Below are 13,603 nucleotides of genomic sequence, written 5' to 3'. Positions count from 1 at the left end.
CCCTGGCTGCTTCTCCTTCCTTGCCAACTTTCACCTCTGTCACTTCAATTATAATACTTCCAATGTATATTTGAGTTGTGTCTATTTTTATCTGAATTAAAATAATTCTCACTTTGAGTTGATCCTTTCTGTGGTACAGCATGACCCTTAAATAATTTTAATCAAATCCATTCAAGGTGGAATAGTACTTGAGAAACAGTGCTTTGATCCAACTTGCACACACATTGTTGTGGGACATCCTCTTCGAAATGAAAAATTCTTGGCTTCGATGGCAGCTGGAAAGTGGGTGCTTCATCGCTCCTACCTGGAGGCATGTAGAGGAGCTGGCTGCTTTGTTCAGGTATGTGACCTTATTATTGAGAACATGAGTTCATTTAGATACATGTGCAATTAAGAGTCATGGCTTTACTTATAACTAGAGCTGTTTTGGCCAGGTAAAATCAATATATACAGCTAGAGTGAGTTGGGATTTGTTCTGGATTTGTTTGTTTCTTTTTGGCATGGGTTTTTTGAACATATTTTTCTGTCAGTAAAGTTGTCGGGACTGCTTTGTGATTTAAGTATATGATTGTTCTAGGAAGAAGATTACGAGTGGGGAAGTAATTCCATACTTAATGTTCTGCCTGCAATCAATGTAAACCAGAAGAAACTAGCACTTGCAGCCATGAGGTGGAGGAAAAAAATTCATCAAGGGAGGCGAGAAACTGGTATCGTTGAGGTATTTGACACTCATGGAATGTAAGTTGCACAGTGTGGGTGGACAGGACAGGGATTGTCACCAAGAAACTGAGAAACTTAACTGGCAGGGAAAGGTAATCTGCCTTGTTATTAAGAACGGAATGGTTTAGCTGGATGTATTCGAGTTAAGTAATTTTGGTTTTTAAAAACCCTTAGTGCTGGTATATTAGAAGTCTTAATCTCCTTCTGAACCATTGTTCATGTTTTCCAAAGCCAGAATGTGGCTACTTCTGTATGTAAACGTCCCTCAGCCGGGAAGATGATGTCTACACTTCAGAGCTCTGACTGGGGAGCTAACTGGAAAAAATACTAATTCCCAAGGGTCTTTTCATAGATCGGTTTGCCCACCTTGCTCTGCATGTAGAAGGGCTTGGTGGCATGCTGCCTGACTGTACAGTGTTGGCGGTTGTGTGTTCTGTGGGGCTTTTTCTGCCATTTATAAAGACAAAACTAGGTGATATGAAATCTTTTATCTGGTGGATATTCCCAGAAGGAGCAAATGATAGATCTGTTACGTCTTTTGTACTTTTTTAGTACCGACATACATTTGACTAAATTGAGTCTTTTGTCTAGGGAGCTTTCAGTGGCTGGAAAGTGATCCTGAATGTTGATCAAACCAAGGAAGCGGGATTCAGGCGCCTTCTTCAGTCAGGAGGAGCAAAAGTATGTAGTTTTTTGAAAAAATAATTGAATATACATATACTTCTATATTTTTTTTCTTTCTGTTAAACTCTCTGCTGGCCATTTTCAATGTAAGTAGGAGGTCTTAACCAACAAAATTGCTTACACAGGATAGCTGAGATATGGTCAAAGGGTGGGAGGAAAAAGCTATGTCATCTTCATTTTGCAAGTGGTCAGGCAGAAACACTTGTCTGAGGTCACAAAGTCAGTAGTGCTGGCTGAATTCCTGTGCCCTGCTCTGACGAGAAGGATCACCCTTCTTGAAAGGTACGTGATGGTACAGAATGCAGCTGTAAATGGCATTTTATTTCCTATTGGCTTACTAGTTAATTTGATGAGTGAAATTATAGGTCATGAACTGCATTTGTCTTGGGGAAGAAACACCAAAATAAACTTTTGTCTGTTGTGTTTTAATCTGTAGGTGTTTTCTGGTCATTCTGTGTCTCTGTTTAAAGAAGCGACTCATCTCTTTGCTGACTTCAGTAAGCTGAAGCCAGATGACACCAGGGTTAACGTAGCAGAGGCAGCAGCCCAGGGAGTGAACTGCCTGAAACCGGAGTACATCGCTGACTACCTCATCCAGGTGAGCATGCCCCAAGGCGCTCTCGGGGGAGCTCTTCACCTGCCCCACATGCAGACTGGGCAGACCCCATGCCTCCAGCAACCCCAGCCAGCTGAAGCCTTTGAAGGGGACTGCTGCTCTGTTGGTCATGTGCCTCCTTTGCCAGGAATTGTGGCCACAAGTGCCTATGCCGCATATTTTGATCCGTGGCCTCAAATTTTAACTGCTATGGCATGACTTGTTCTCGTGTTCACAGTGGGATCTGTTGCAGGGTCGGGAGCTTGCAAAATGTATTCAAAATGTAGGTGTGCAATGTTCATTTTGTTATTTTCAGTTTTAGAAAACTAATGAGCTGTTTCTTTCTTCTCTGAAGCTTCTTGAGCTGAACAAAGACTTGAGCTAAACCACTTTTTATTCCTTTCTCTATTGAAGGATCCACCTCCCCCAATGGAGTCCTACTGCCTCCCGGAAGCTGACTCTTCCCTTCAGAATAACACAGAACTTGGAACTGGATTATCTCAGAAAAGAAAAGCACTGGGAGAAAGGAGCAGAGTCAAGCGATCCAGAATACACTAAGCTAATTCCATGCTTTTAATTTGTACATTTTAAAATGTATATTTATATTTTTTCATTCTCACCACAAAAAATTAAAAGCTTTGAGTTTCACTTCTAATTTGTCCTGAGATTAAAATAATTTTCAGTAATACTCATAGGAAAGATTGCTTTGGTTACCAGTAGTGCAATCTGGTGAATCTCGCTCTAGGTGGAGGAGAATGAACCCCTTGCTGCTGGGGGGGAAGGAACAAGGGAGCGGAGCTGTGGAGTCTCCAGGTGAGAGAGAGAACAGGAAGACAGCTTGCCTTTATGTGCAAGGCTGGCCTCTGTGCTTCTGCTTTCTGCGTTAGCGCAGTGAATGTTTTGTCAGTGATCGCTGCAACATGCTGTCAGGATGATGTGAAGGAACTGTCAGGTAGGACTGAGAGATGCTAATGAATGTGTGGGGTTTGATTCTTTTTAAAAAGGCTGTGGCAAGATTGCTATGTTGAGTTGCAGTGACTACGTTCTTACCACGTGCTTTGCTTTTGATCTTAACAGCTTGATGCTGTTTGTGGACATCAAACATGTCTGACTTGCTCCAAGGCCACATACTGAAAATAATGCTGCTGTTAATGCCTCAAATCATATTTTGAATTAACTTTGTGTTTCACTGATAATTTTCTGTTCTACCTCCAAAGTGTTGCTTTGCATTGCCGGCGTTTTAAATAGGTGTGGGCATTCATAGGTGAGACCTAAGGGTCCTGTGACTGTACTACATTTTTTTCTTCTTCTTCTTCTTCCTAGTCCTCAGAAGAAGCTGCTGTGGAAGGGTAGTGCTGCTGTTTTCACTTTACAGATTAAGAAACCACTCCCTGAGACCCACTTAGCTAAGCTTTAAAGAAGTCCTGGAGACTCGCAGTTCCTGCAGCTGCTGTGAATCCTGGGGGCAGGGCAGAAGGGGAGCTGCTAAAATCAGACACATACCAACTCCCAGTGGAACCAGTAATGTGGGATCCTGTTCTCCAGCCATCTGCTCAGCTTGTGAGTCTGCATATGCCACAAACAGGCCACAGCGTGCCCTGCCCAGGTGGACATGGGCTGTAAGCCGGGGGAAGGCAGGCACTAAGCAGCTATGGGGAAGGAAGAAGGACAGCGAGGGAGTGCTGGGGGAGAACAGAGGCAGAAAGCAGCTGTTACAGCCAGAGCCAGCCCCTCTTCTGCGCTGAGCCTGGAACAACGCTGTGACAACCACCATGCTGCTGTTCATCACACCGACTGCTGTGATCGCTGAGTCACTGAAGAGAAGGGTGAACACAAGGAAAGCGAGACAAACTTGCAGGTATAAATTCAGTTGGTGCTGTTAAAATTTATTTTCTTCAGCTTTCTTCACAGGAAACATCACAAAAGTGCTTTACAGAGTTGGATACCATTACTCTAACATGGGACAAAAGGACAACAGGTGTGTGCGCTGCACAGTTAGAAGTTGTCATAGGCAAAGGCCCTGATAGGTAAAACAGGGAAAAAAAAAAAAACAAAAAAAAACCACTACTGACAAAAATATATATATAGTTCAGGTTTTGAACTTAAATTATAATTCGACTATAAACATACAATTATATAAATATACAGGCACCATTAGGTTCCTGTGTTAACTATGGGGGCCACACAGGGATTCTCAGAAATAGATCATATTGTACTCTGTACTTTGCTGAAAGTTTCTGCTGTGCTCAGTGCACTCCCAGACACCCATTTTCCCAGCCAGAGAGCATCATTCTTTCTCTTGCACTACAATAAGCACTCAAATGTCTTTATCTTAATTTCTTCATGTGTAGTGTGGAGGTGGGACATTCTGGTATGTTGTTGAAAGCAAATTCAGTTTCCTCTTTTTATCAGTCACAGAGATGTCCTCTTACTATTCTTCACTTGGTCATCTCTTCATTAAAAAAATAAAAATCCTTTAGGCTAGCCCCTGCTGTCCAGCTAACACAGTTTTGTTTGAGCTAGCATGTTAGCAGTCATGCAAATCCTACTCCTTTTCATAGTTGAGCTCAGTTCTACTGGGACCAGTGCGACTGCCTTCATTTTGCCTAAATTCCATGGGAATTGGGCTCCCACATAGCCTTTGGGGGTCTAGGTTTCCATTCCTCAAGATCACCTTTACTTGCTAAGCAATTTTGCAACAGATGGAGCCATGTTTGGGATGCTAGAGCCCTGACTGAAGAAACAACAGCATGATCAAGACTCAGGAGTTCTGGCTTACAGAGCTGCTTTCTAAATAAGCAGCAAATAATTCAGGCACCTGACCAGAAATCCTTGGCATGGTAATAAGGTAGATGAATAAAAGAAGGGAATACTCTAGGGTGAAGAAAGGTCAAATGAAGAAAGTTTTTTGCTGGGCTTTGAGTTGCAGAACAAAAATTAGCAGAGGCAATTATCTAAAAAGTACTGTCATGCCAGTTGACAAAGCCAGTTTGCCTTTTACCTAATTCCCAGATTAAAGACAGTGCACAGTCAGAGAAACAGTCCTGAAGGTTACTGGGTGGTTAGCAAATAACACAGTATTTACAGTGGCAAGACAGGGCTTTGGTAAGTGTCAGCATGGCTGAGGCTGTTGTTTGGTTGCTGGTCAGAGACAAATACATCTGCTCCATCTCTGCAAAGAGAAAGAGCAGCGTAACCCAGAAATTTAAAACAAGTTTGCTATGGGGCTATGAAATTTAAAACAAGGTTGGAGAGGGTGGGTGGGCAAAACTCCTACATTTATCATCAGCTCAAGTAAATACAGATGCCAGATTCCTACAACAAGCATTTGGGAAGTCTAACTTTTTTTTAAATTATCTAGGGTTTTTTTGCATTTTAACATTCCTTAAATACAGAGTATATCACAAATCCAAATTGTTCCTCTCCCAGTAAGTACAAGACATTTAAATGTTCTACTATCAAGTCAGTAACTTCACAGCTGTTTTTATTTTAAGCTGGAGAACATAAAATGGAACCTTTAAATTGGAAATTAGTAACTAACCCACCATAAAAGCACACTACAGGTTAGGAAGCACCTGAAACAGCACACAACTGCATTTTACTGACTGATACCAAGAATCTCGTTTCTGCAACTGACAAGCCATCAGTATGGAAGGAGCCTTCAACAAGCAGTCTGAAGAAATGAAATGGACATTCTTAGCATGCCTCAAATGAATGCAGCAACAAACCAGATAAAGTTGGACTTCAGAGTCTCAAAAGCCTACTGACCTTCCATGGAGGACCAACTTTCAAAATTTCAGGCATGCAGAACAATTAATTTTTACAAGGAAGATACTGACAACTGGCATTTTGATAGTTGCTGGCAGTGACACTTAACACAAGAAACTTTAAAATAGTTAAACATTTGGTGGAAATTTGCTGTATTTGAGGTTGGTTTTTTTTTTCCTTTAAGCCTCCAGAAAGAACCTGGAATGATACACTTAAGAAAAGCCTCCAATGTAAACACTTCTAGTTAGTAGTAGCTGATGGACTCTGGTGACAATGACCAGGCAGAGGTTTGGGTTTGTTTTTTTTCATTCTCTAATTTAGCAAAGTTCCTTTCAAGCTTCATTCATAGTCTGTTCACCATCTCAAACCAGTCCTATTATGGTGGGAGTAAGAAGACACTGACAGGTACCAAACTAAACTTTAATGTATAAATAAAAGTCATATGAATATGCACTGCTCTAAGCTCTTACACATAGCCCACCTGACCCTAAGGCTGACTACCTGTTCTGTGGCCTGTCCCTTGATCTCTTAAAGATCCAAACGCTCTGTTTCCTCAGCTGTTGTGAAGTCATAAGCTAGAACTGAAGGTAAAGATTCATTAGACTCCAGAATCCATGTATATTTCCATTTTATTTGATTTGAAATTGTTACAGGGTTTTCTTGAACTGCCAGAATTCATGCCCAAAACCTCAAATAAAAATAGTACAAGGGACAGTCTCATCTACCCTCCAGACAGTAGACTAAAATGTGATTCATGTGCAGTGATGATCTCAATCGCTTTAGAGCAGCAGGAAAACTGCTTTAAGATTTCACGTTCCTACCACATTGAGCGACATGTCCATTTACCATGAATTCCATAGAAATCTTTAATGACAAATCAGTTTTGCTGGAAACAATGTATTTTCAAGGAAGATACACAGCTCAGAGTCCAAAGTGTTGGTATCAGTCTTTCAGTGGGGTTTTGTTTCCAAGTGAAGTCTCCAACTTTAACAATAGTCTCTTGAGCCCTCTCTTTAATAAGAGCTTCTAGCAGAAGTTTTAGAGACAGTTAACTCTTCAAGGGCAAGGCCAGTTTTAGTCTGTGCACAAAAGAACCAGGTGAAACCCCAGCCCCACTGAAGTCAACAGCAAACTTCCCATTGGCCTCAGAGAAGGAGATTTAAAGCGAGTCAGCAGTTAGTCAAAGGGAACCCACCAGGGTGATTCCTGCGCTATCCTCATCTTCTGCACACACACAGTACTCCCAGACATGTAAGCGAGTTGTGTTTTGTTCCCTTGGGTTTTTTGCCATTGGCAGCTCTTACAGATGTTGGGTCTATTTTTTGGCATTTACTCTGAGAAACCTCAACACTAGAGCACGCCATTATTGTACTTCATTTTGCTTCTGGTGTAAGAATTCAGAGAAGAGAAAAAGTTACAGCAGGACACTTTTGGTACTTGACAGCTTTCATTCATCAAATCAATAACAGGCAATGTCCCATGTTCTAAGTGTATCAGTGCCATTTTGCCTGTTTCCACTAAATTAACTCAGAGATGACAACAACTTAAAGAAGTCACTGCATTCCCTTACTACTAAACTTCCTGACTTTGAATAAACACCATTTATGAGTTTTACTTAGAGGATTTCTGTCTCAAAGCCTGCATGCTTCACAGAAGACGACAAATTCTGAAGACTGTAGTTGGAGTCTGGATACCTCTGTGTCAAATCAAAACTCTTTAAGTCTTAGTGCTTTAGGGTGAGAAAGACAAACCTCATGACAAAAAAAACAAAATAAACCCTATTTCACTACAGCTTCTCATCATTATTTAAATATACTGCAATTTGATACCAAAGACAAGGGAGGCATTTTTTTGTGGAGAATAAAAAACAAACGCTTGAACAGACAACTGTGAAAAAGGCTAATGCAAACAGACCATCCAAACCCATCATTCCTCAAATGTGATACTTAATGAGTTTTAATTTGCTTTGCAGTTACCTCAGTACAGCTATCTAAAAAGGTAAACAAACTACAGCTCTGTTATACTTAGATAGTACAGGTGGTACAGTACGCTCCGCAAGTCTCTAGTAGGCTACGGCTACACATGACAGGATTCCTCGGAAAGGAAACAATAGGTTTGTCATTAAGGTCACTTAAATCTTTGTTATAGCAAATTGGAACCAAATGGCTGACTTCTGCAGGATTTCTGACAGGAATCCAGTAGAGCTGGTTTCAAGTTTCAGATGGCCACTAAAACAGCTGTAACCTTCTCTTCCAGAAGTTGTGATCCACATGGTGTCCACAATGAGTGCAGCAAGTCTGAGGTAGTCAACCTGTACGAAGGCTCAGTATCTGAACATAAAAAGATTTTGAAATGACCACTGGCTGTAGGTATCTTTCTGAGCAATTACAGAACACTGATGACTCTCGTTCAGTCATTTACATTAATTTGCCCCATATCCAAAGGAGAAGTTGTAACATATTACGCTTCCATTGTGCAGGAGAACCAATCACTTACGTCAAAGTAGTCTGCACTTGCTGCAGCAGATCCAGCAGAAATAGGGTGGCATGTTCATCATAGCCGTTAGCTGTAGTTTAGTTACCTTAGTAGAAGGGTTACCAAAAAAAGCATTCCTTAATTGTAATGTGTGTGCAGCTCTACTGATCCCCAAGCACAGCATACTGGTTGTCTAGCTGAAGTTTAAGTGCCTGGTTTTTTGACACCTCATCCCTACCTCTAGTTTTGTGTTTTACTACTTCAAAGCTCTTCTCCATTTCTTTATCCCTAAGGGAAAATAAATGTAATCAGTAAGTGTCTTATCACTAGCTTGTGAACTGTGAATTTCTAGTTGATTTCCACCCCATCCCAACAAAAACATTATGAACATAGAATACTAAGGTCTAGAGTTTTAACACAACAGCCAAACATTCCCAAGCAAATCTTGTGAAGTCTTGTCTCCAGAATCAAGCTCATCACCCAGTACAATTCAGATTACATTCTAAATCTCAATATTAACATTCTCAAAAGTAAATTTAAGGGCATTTATGAAAAAATAGGTTTTAGAAAGCAGAAGTCCATTTCTAGAATGCTCACTCAGAATTTCATCTTAACTCAATTTGCAGTGTTCAGACCCTAAAGCATCAATGACAGCATGTCTCATTTGCTAAGCAAAGCCACACCAAAAAAAAAAAAAAACAACCCACACCACCCAGAACTTCTGCTAGGCTGTATTAATCAATAACACAGCAAGCAGGAAAAAAAACAACCACAACCCCAAAAAACAAACTCAAAAAGCCCAAGTGAATTAGGTATTGCCCTAGCTGTCTCTTCTTGTAGGGAATGAGGCTATGGTAAGATCAGGACTCAAAAGCAAGGATCTCAGGGAACCAGATGCTGTCGAGCAGAAATACTCTGCTTCAGGGAAATCCTTCAGCAAGTCAATTAGATAAGGTAACTGAAGTCTTGTTTGGCTCTCTCACTGGGCTATGTCCTATAAATGTTACTTCATGGGAAGCCCTTCCTTGAGTTGGAAAATACAGTTAAGACCTCTCCCATCTCTTTGCCAAACAGAATAGTTTCTTAGTTGCTTCCTTTCTCTGTGGAAAGATTCAGGCTTAAGCCCTAAAACAGAACAAGAACTTATAGAAGGCAGTTAAAATATGATTTAGGGAATTAATGGAAGGTACTTACTTTCGACTGTCGACAAGCTTGGCAGTAGACTGCAGTGATGGAAACTGCGTATCGCTATAGATTTCTGGTGGTCCTTGCTGTGCTCTCCGTGGCCTGCCACCCTCCCTGGCACCAGGCGGCCTGTATACACCTCCAGTCTGAACTGGCTCTGGGGTTTCTGTAACTAGTTATAAGAACAAAATTTAGATAAGAGAGTAAGATTGCATTCATACCTAAAAAAAACCAAAACAAAACCCACAAATAAAAAGAATCTTACAAGTATGTTTCTGCACATTTTAGGGCTCTGAAAGCAAATACTTTAGACAAGGCAGGAAATCAGTATCACCTAATTTAACCTACACTTAGTAGTCAAAATGTGGTGCCAGTGTATTGCCTCACAAAATTCAGGGAATCAAAACAACTGATGAGGACTTCATGTTTCTTATTTACAATTTATTAGGAGTTTACATTTAAAATTAGAGATTTAAACACATAATTTTGTATTTGACAAATCCTACTTGAAGCACCCCTCCAGATGCAGTTTGTATTTAAGGTAACAATCTACAATGAAATAACACTGATTAATTAACTTTACCTCCTTGCCTGTACAAACAGGAAGAAACACAGGAGGCCACTTTTCAGTGAATTCCTCAATGAAAGAGAATGGTCTGAGCTCAGATCATGGCTAGGTACTTTATCTCTGCTGATGCTAATAAATTGTGTTTAGTCAAAACTAGAGTCCCAAACCCAGTTAAAAAATTAATTTTGCAATGTCATGTTCTCTGAACTGATTTGAAAAGCATACTACTAACCACAGAACCCTACTCAAGAACTGCCATATTAGACATCAGATACTGGCTGAACTTCCACTTACTTGTCAAAGCAATAGTTTCAGATCAACAGAAATGCTTTCAACAGGTATTTTGCAGATTGCAAAGTAGAGGGATCTCCTTCAAAGATGGAATGCTTCCCCCTCCCACCCTCCATTTGTGGAGTATCTGACTACTATCAATTCAGTTCCTCCATCTCTTTACAGGGAAATTTCCTCCTTTGTTAGTAAGTCAAACAAGCCATTAGTAGGTCAGAAGGTGCCTGAATAGGAACTGCTCCTTGAGCTCTCCCCTGAGCAGCTTAATTCAACCCGATGCTCTTCCAATTGCAAAAAGCAGCAACTTTGAGTTACATTTACCAATTGGTTCCACGACAGGCGCTGGTGCAGGAGCTGACTTGTTCCAAGGACCAGATGATCTGTCTATGCCACCACCAGTCTCCTCCCAGTTGTCACCGGGTTCTTCTCTTTTTTCACTTTCATCATCTTCTTTTTCACTATAAAAGAGAAATGGTAAGTAGCATTTCACAAAGAGAAGTTTAAGACTTGCCAGAGATTACACAGTCGCCACAGGCAAGATTTCACAGCTACTGTAGTGAAGATACTAGATTTAACCAGACAACGTTAGTCCTGTAACCACTGTAATAGTACTTCTACCTGAACAACTTCTGCCACACTGCTACATAACTTGGCAACTGAGAAGAAAAAAGTTCTTAAACATTCTTATTACCCATACAAATATAATCTACAAACCAGTTCAGGTTTTTTTATAGCAGGCAATCAAAAAATACAGAGAGAAAAATATGCCATTTTTAAAATATAAATCCTATGCAAAAGCCTGACTATATTTTATTTAGACTATTTTATTTTGCATAGAAACAGTCAAAAACTCAAAATAATTTGCTAGACAAGGCTACTATAGTAAACTGTGTGGGTACATGTGTGGAGGGTGAGGCTGTTCAAAAACCCAAGACACTGATCTGGACGGCAGCAGCAATGTGTGAATACACAAGAAGTTTATAAGAGACCAATCCTACTAATCATGATCGGATAAGCTTTCTGTTATAGGTAATAATCAGAGAACAGTTAAAAGTAACTATAATTTCTGACAAATCTCCAGATATCTGTGTCTTATTTTCAGCAAAGAGATCTCCAGAGCTGGATAATTTACAACCTCCAGTGGGTTTTTCTTCCACTTACTTCTCCACTCTCCCCTTGAACCCACTCACTGAGTGGTTACAAAATCCTGTAGCAGAAACTGCCACATGCCTGAAAATCTGCCACAGCATCAAAAGCGTTCAGAATACCCGCCTTTGTCTGGAAAGCCAAAGTACTGGCTTTTCAATCAAACAGCACTAGCAGTCAGTGAAGCAGCAGCCCACTTTAGTTACTTGTCCATTCAGACATGTGATTATCAGCTGTGACACTTCAATGGTATGGAAAGCTTGTGGACCAAATACGTGCAAATGGCCTACTCGGACTAGTTAACAAAACAAGTAAAACAAAGAACATGCAGGACCCACTCAAACAGTGAAGAAAGCATCTATTGCACTGGTTACAGGTACGATGATGGCGTTATTCTGAACATCAATACCCGGACAAGAAGGATTATGTGACATTCTCAGTCTAAGACTAAGATCATAAAAATCCTTTTTCTGACCTAATTAAATGTTTTTCTTAACCTGGAAAGACTTAAGTAGACTTACTTTGGACCAGACTACAGGAACAATCTCATGAAAAAGCAAACACAGAATCTTGGACGAGACTCTCAAATGCCGTCTTGTGGGATCTTGTCATGGGATACTATTTTAACAGCTATATTTTTGTTTTTTTCAAATAAAAATGCAATGGTTCAGGAATTCACTCCCCAAACTGAGATGCTGAATAGATTGAGTCAGATACCCTTGCAGCAGTCAAATGATTCAGATTACAACGCTGCACACATCTCAGAGAAATTCCTACATTACTATCTTTATGGAGGAGAATGTTAAGCATTTGTAATAAAAGTTTGAGATCCAACCAAAACAGAGTATCAGAGATTTAGAAAATAAAGAGAACATCGTCAGAGAACAGTCAAAACAAAGTTACCCTACAGCAAACTTCTACACCAGCAGAAACACATCAAACCTCTGTCCATGGAGGCAGCTCTGAAGAAAAAAACCTATATTTTAGACATAGGTAATGATTATACCGAAAAGAAAAAAAGTAGTACCTTATTTGCATGGACTGAACTCTAAGACCACTATAATCAACTTCTTCCTTTTGCTCAAACTCTTTCCAATCATCCTCTTCCTGCAAGAAAAAAAAAAAAAAAAGAAGTTAGCACCTTCCTTACACTGAAAGCAGAAAAGAAGAATGTAACTAATACAAAGGAAACTCAGGGTGAAGGTGCAGTTTCATGGGAGACAGATCTGTGTGCATCACTGAGAACAAGGGAAAAGACTCCACTCCCTCCCCTGCTAACTCCCTATTTGTCATCTAGGATGCACTGGTGGGCTGACTTGAACTCACTACAACAGCTAGGAAATGGCCCAGCAAAAGAAAAGCATCACCTCAGTAAAAACCCAGTGGGAAGTCAAGGGATAATACAGAGTAGGAAACAGGACCGTGCAGTCAGGATCACAGAAATACAAGGGCAAGACTGCTCCCTGTTACTAACAGTAAGCTCTTATGACAGCTTGAATGCACATGAAGCTTTAGATTTACGTTTCCATCACCTATTTCATGAGCCAAACAGTAAAAAACATTTGGAATAGCTTATAGTGGATTTATGACAAAGACCAGCGTTGGTACATTTGACTTTTTCATATTTACAATCACATTTACAGCCTTTCTTGTTGTCTTTATTTTTTTTTTTTTTACAATAGTAAAAAGGTCAGGTTCAAAACCACAGCGATCTTAGTACACAAAAACAGCAGAATACTAGTCTCTGGAGAATGTCACTTTACGGTTTTAAACCAGGAGCTCGATTATGTGTTTTGGGAAAGAAGGACCCACCTAAGCACGGGCAATTTTGTCCTACTGGGTAATCAGCAGATTCTGGGGTTACTAAGGTAGGCCAGAAATGGACCAGAACAGAGCAGCAGTCTTCCTGTGTTCCTAGTCACAGCTTTACGACACACACAGCCTAATCAGTAGTTTACACAATTCCTACACTCTATCACTTTAAATACAAAGACCTTGTAAGCAAGGTTTGCAATGGCACAGTCTCCTTTCTGCTGAACAGCTGGGAACAAAGCTTCATGGGAGAGCCCCGTTCTAGGATCTTCTCCATTATCAACCTCTAGCAGGAAAACTTTGACCTGCTCCAAACTAACAGCAGAAGCAGAGAGTGACCTCATGCTATTACACCATCTGCT

The 13,603-nt window shown here is 40.4% G+C and overlaps 2 protein-coding genes across 3 annotated transcripts in view; one reads left to right on the top strand and one right to left on the bottom strand.

Annotated features, from left to right (window-relative positions):
- Window positions 1-2,647, top strand: part of TOPBP1 (topoisomerase (DNA) II binding protein 1) — a 21,136-nt gene extending 18,489 nt beyond the window's left edge. The window contains exons 23-27 of the mRNA XM_010072565.1: window positions 177-340; window positions 578-718; window positions 1,312-1,401; window positions 1,841-2,002; window positions 2,414-2,647. Coding sequence (XP_010070867.1) covers window positions 177-340; window positions 578-718; window positions 1,312-1,401; window positions 1,841-2,002; window positions 2,414-2,557 — 701 coding nt within the window. The 3' untranslated portion in view covers window positions 2,558-2,647. The remainder of the gene's footprint in view (window positions 1-176; window positions 341-577; window positions 719-1,311; window positions 1,402-1,840; window positions 2,003-2,413) is intronic.
- Window positions 2,648-7,419: 4,772 nt separating this feature from the next.
- On the bottom strand, window positions 7,420-12,532 carry CDV3 (CDV3 homolog (mouse)). Of its 2 annotated transcripts, none has more exons than XM_010072563.1 (4): window positions 12,457-12,532; window positions 10,605-10,741; window positions 9,437-9,599; window positions 7,420-8,530 (listed from the first exon to the last, which is right to left on the bottom strand). In XM_010072563.1, the coding sequence occupies exons 1-4, from the start codon at window positions 12,465-12,467 to the stop codon at window positions 8,404-8,406; spliced, it is 438 nt and encodes a 145-aa protein (XP_010070865.1). In that variant the 5' UTR covers window positions 12,468-12,532; the 3' UTR covers window positions 7,420-8,403. The 2 variants fall into 2 exon arrangements, with proteins under 2 accessions (XP_010070865.1, XP_010070866.1); XM_010072564.1 differs by having other exon boundaries at window positions 7,420-8,097.
- Between the last annotated feature and the right edge of the window lie 1,071 nt (window positions 12,533-13,603).

This window comes from Pterocles gutturalis, unplaced genomic scaffold (genome assembly GCF_000699245.1).
Source record: "Pterocles gutturalis isolate BGI_N339 unplaced genomic scaffold, ASM69924v1 scaffold17282, whole genome shotgun sequence".
Taxonomy (NCBI): domain Eukaryota; kingdom Metazoa; phylum Chordata; class Aves; order Pterocliformes; family Pteroclidae; genus Pterocles; species Pterocles gutturalis.
The sequence above is the reverse complement of the archived record's forward strand: the minus strand, read 5'-3'. Positions and strand labels throughout refer to the sequence as shown.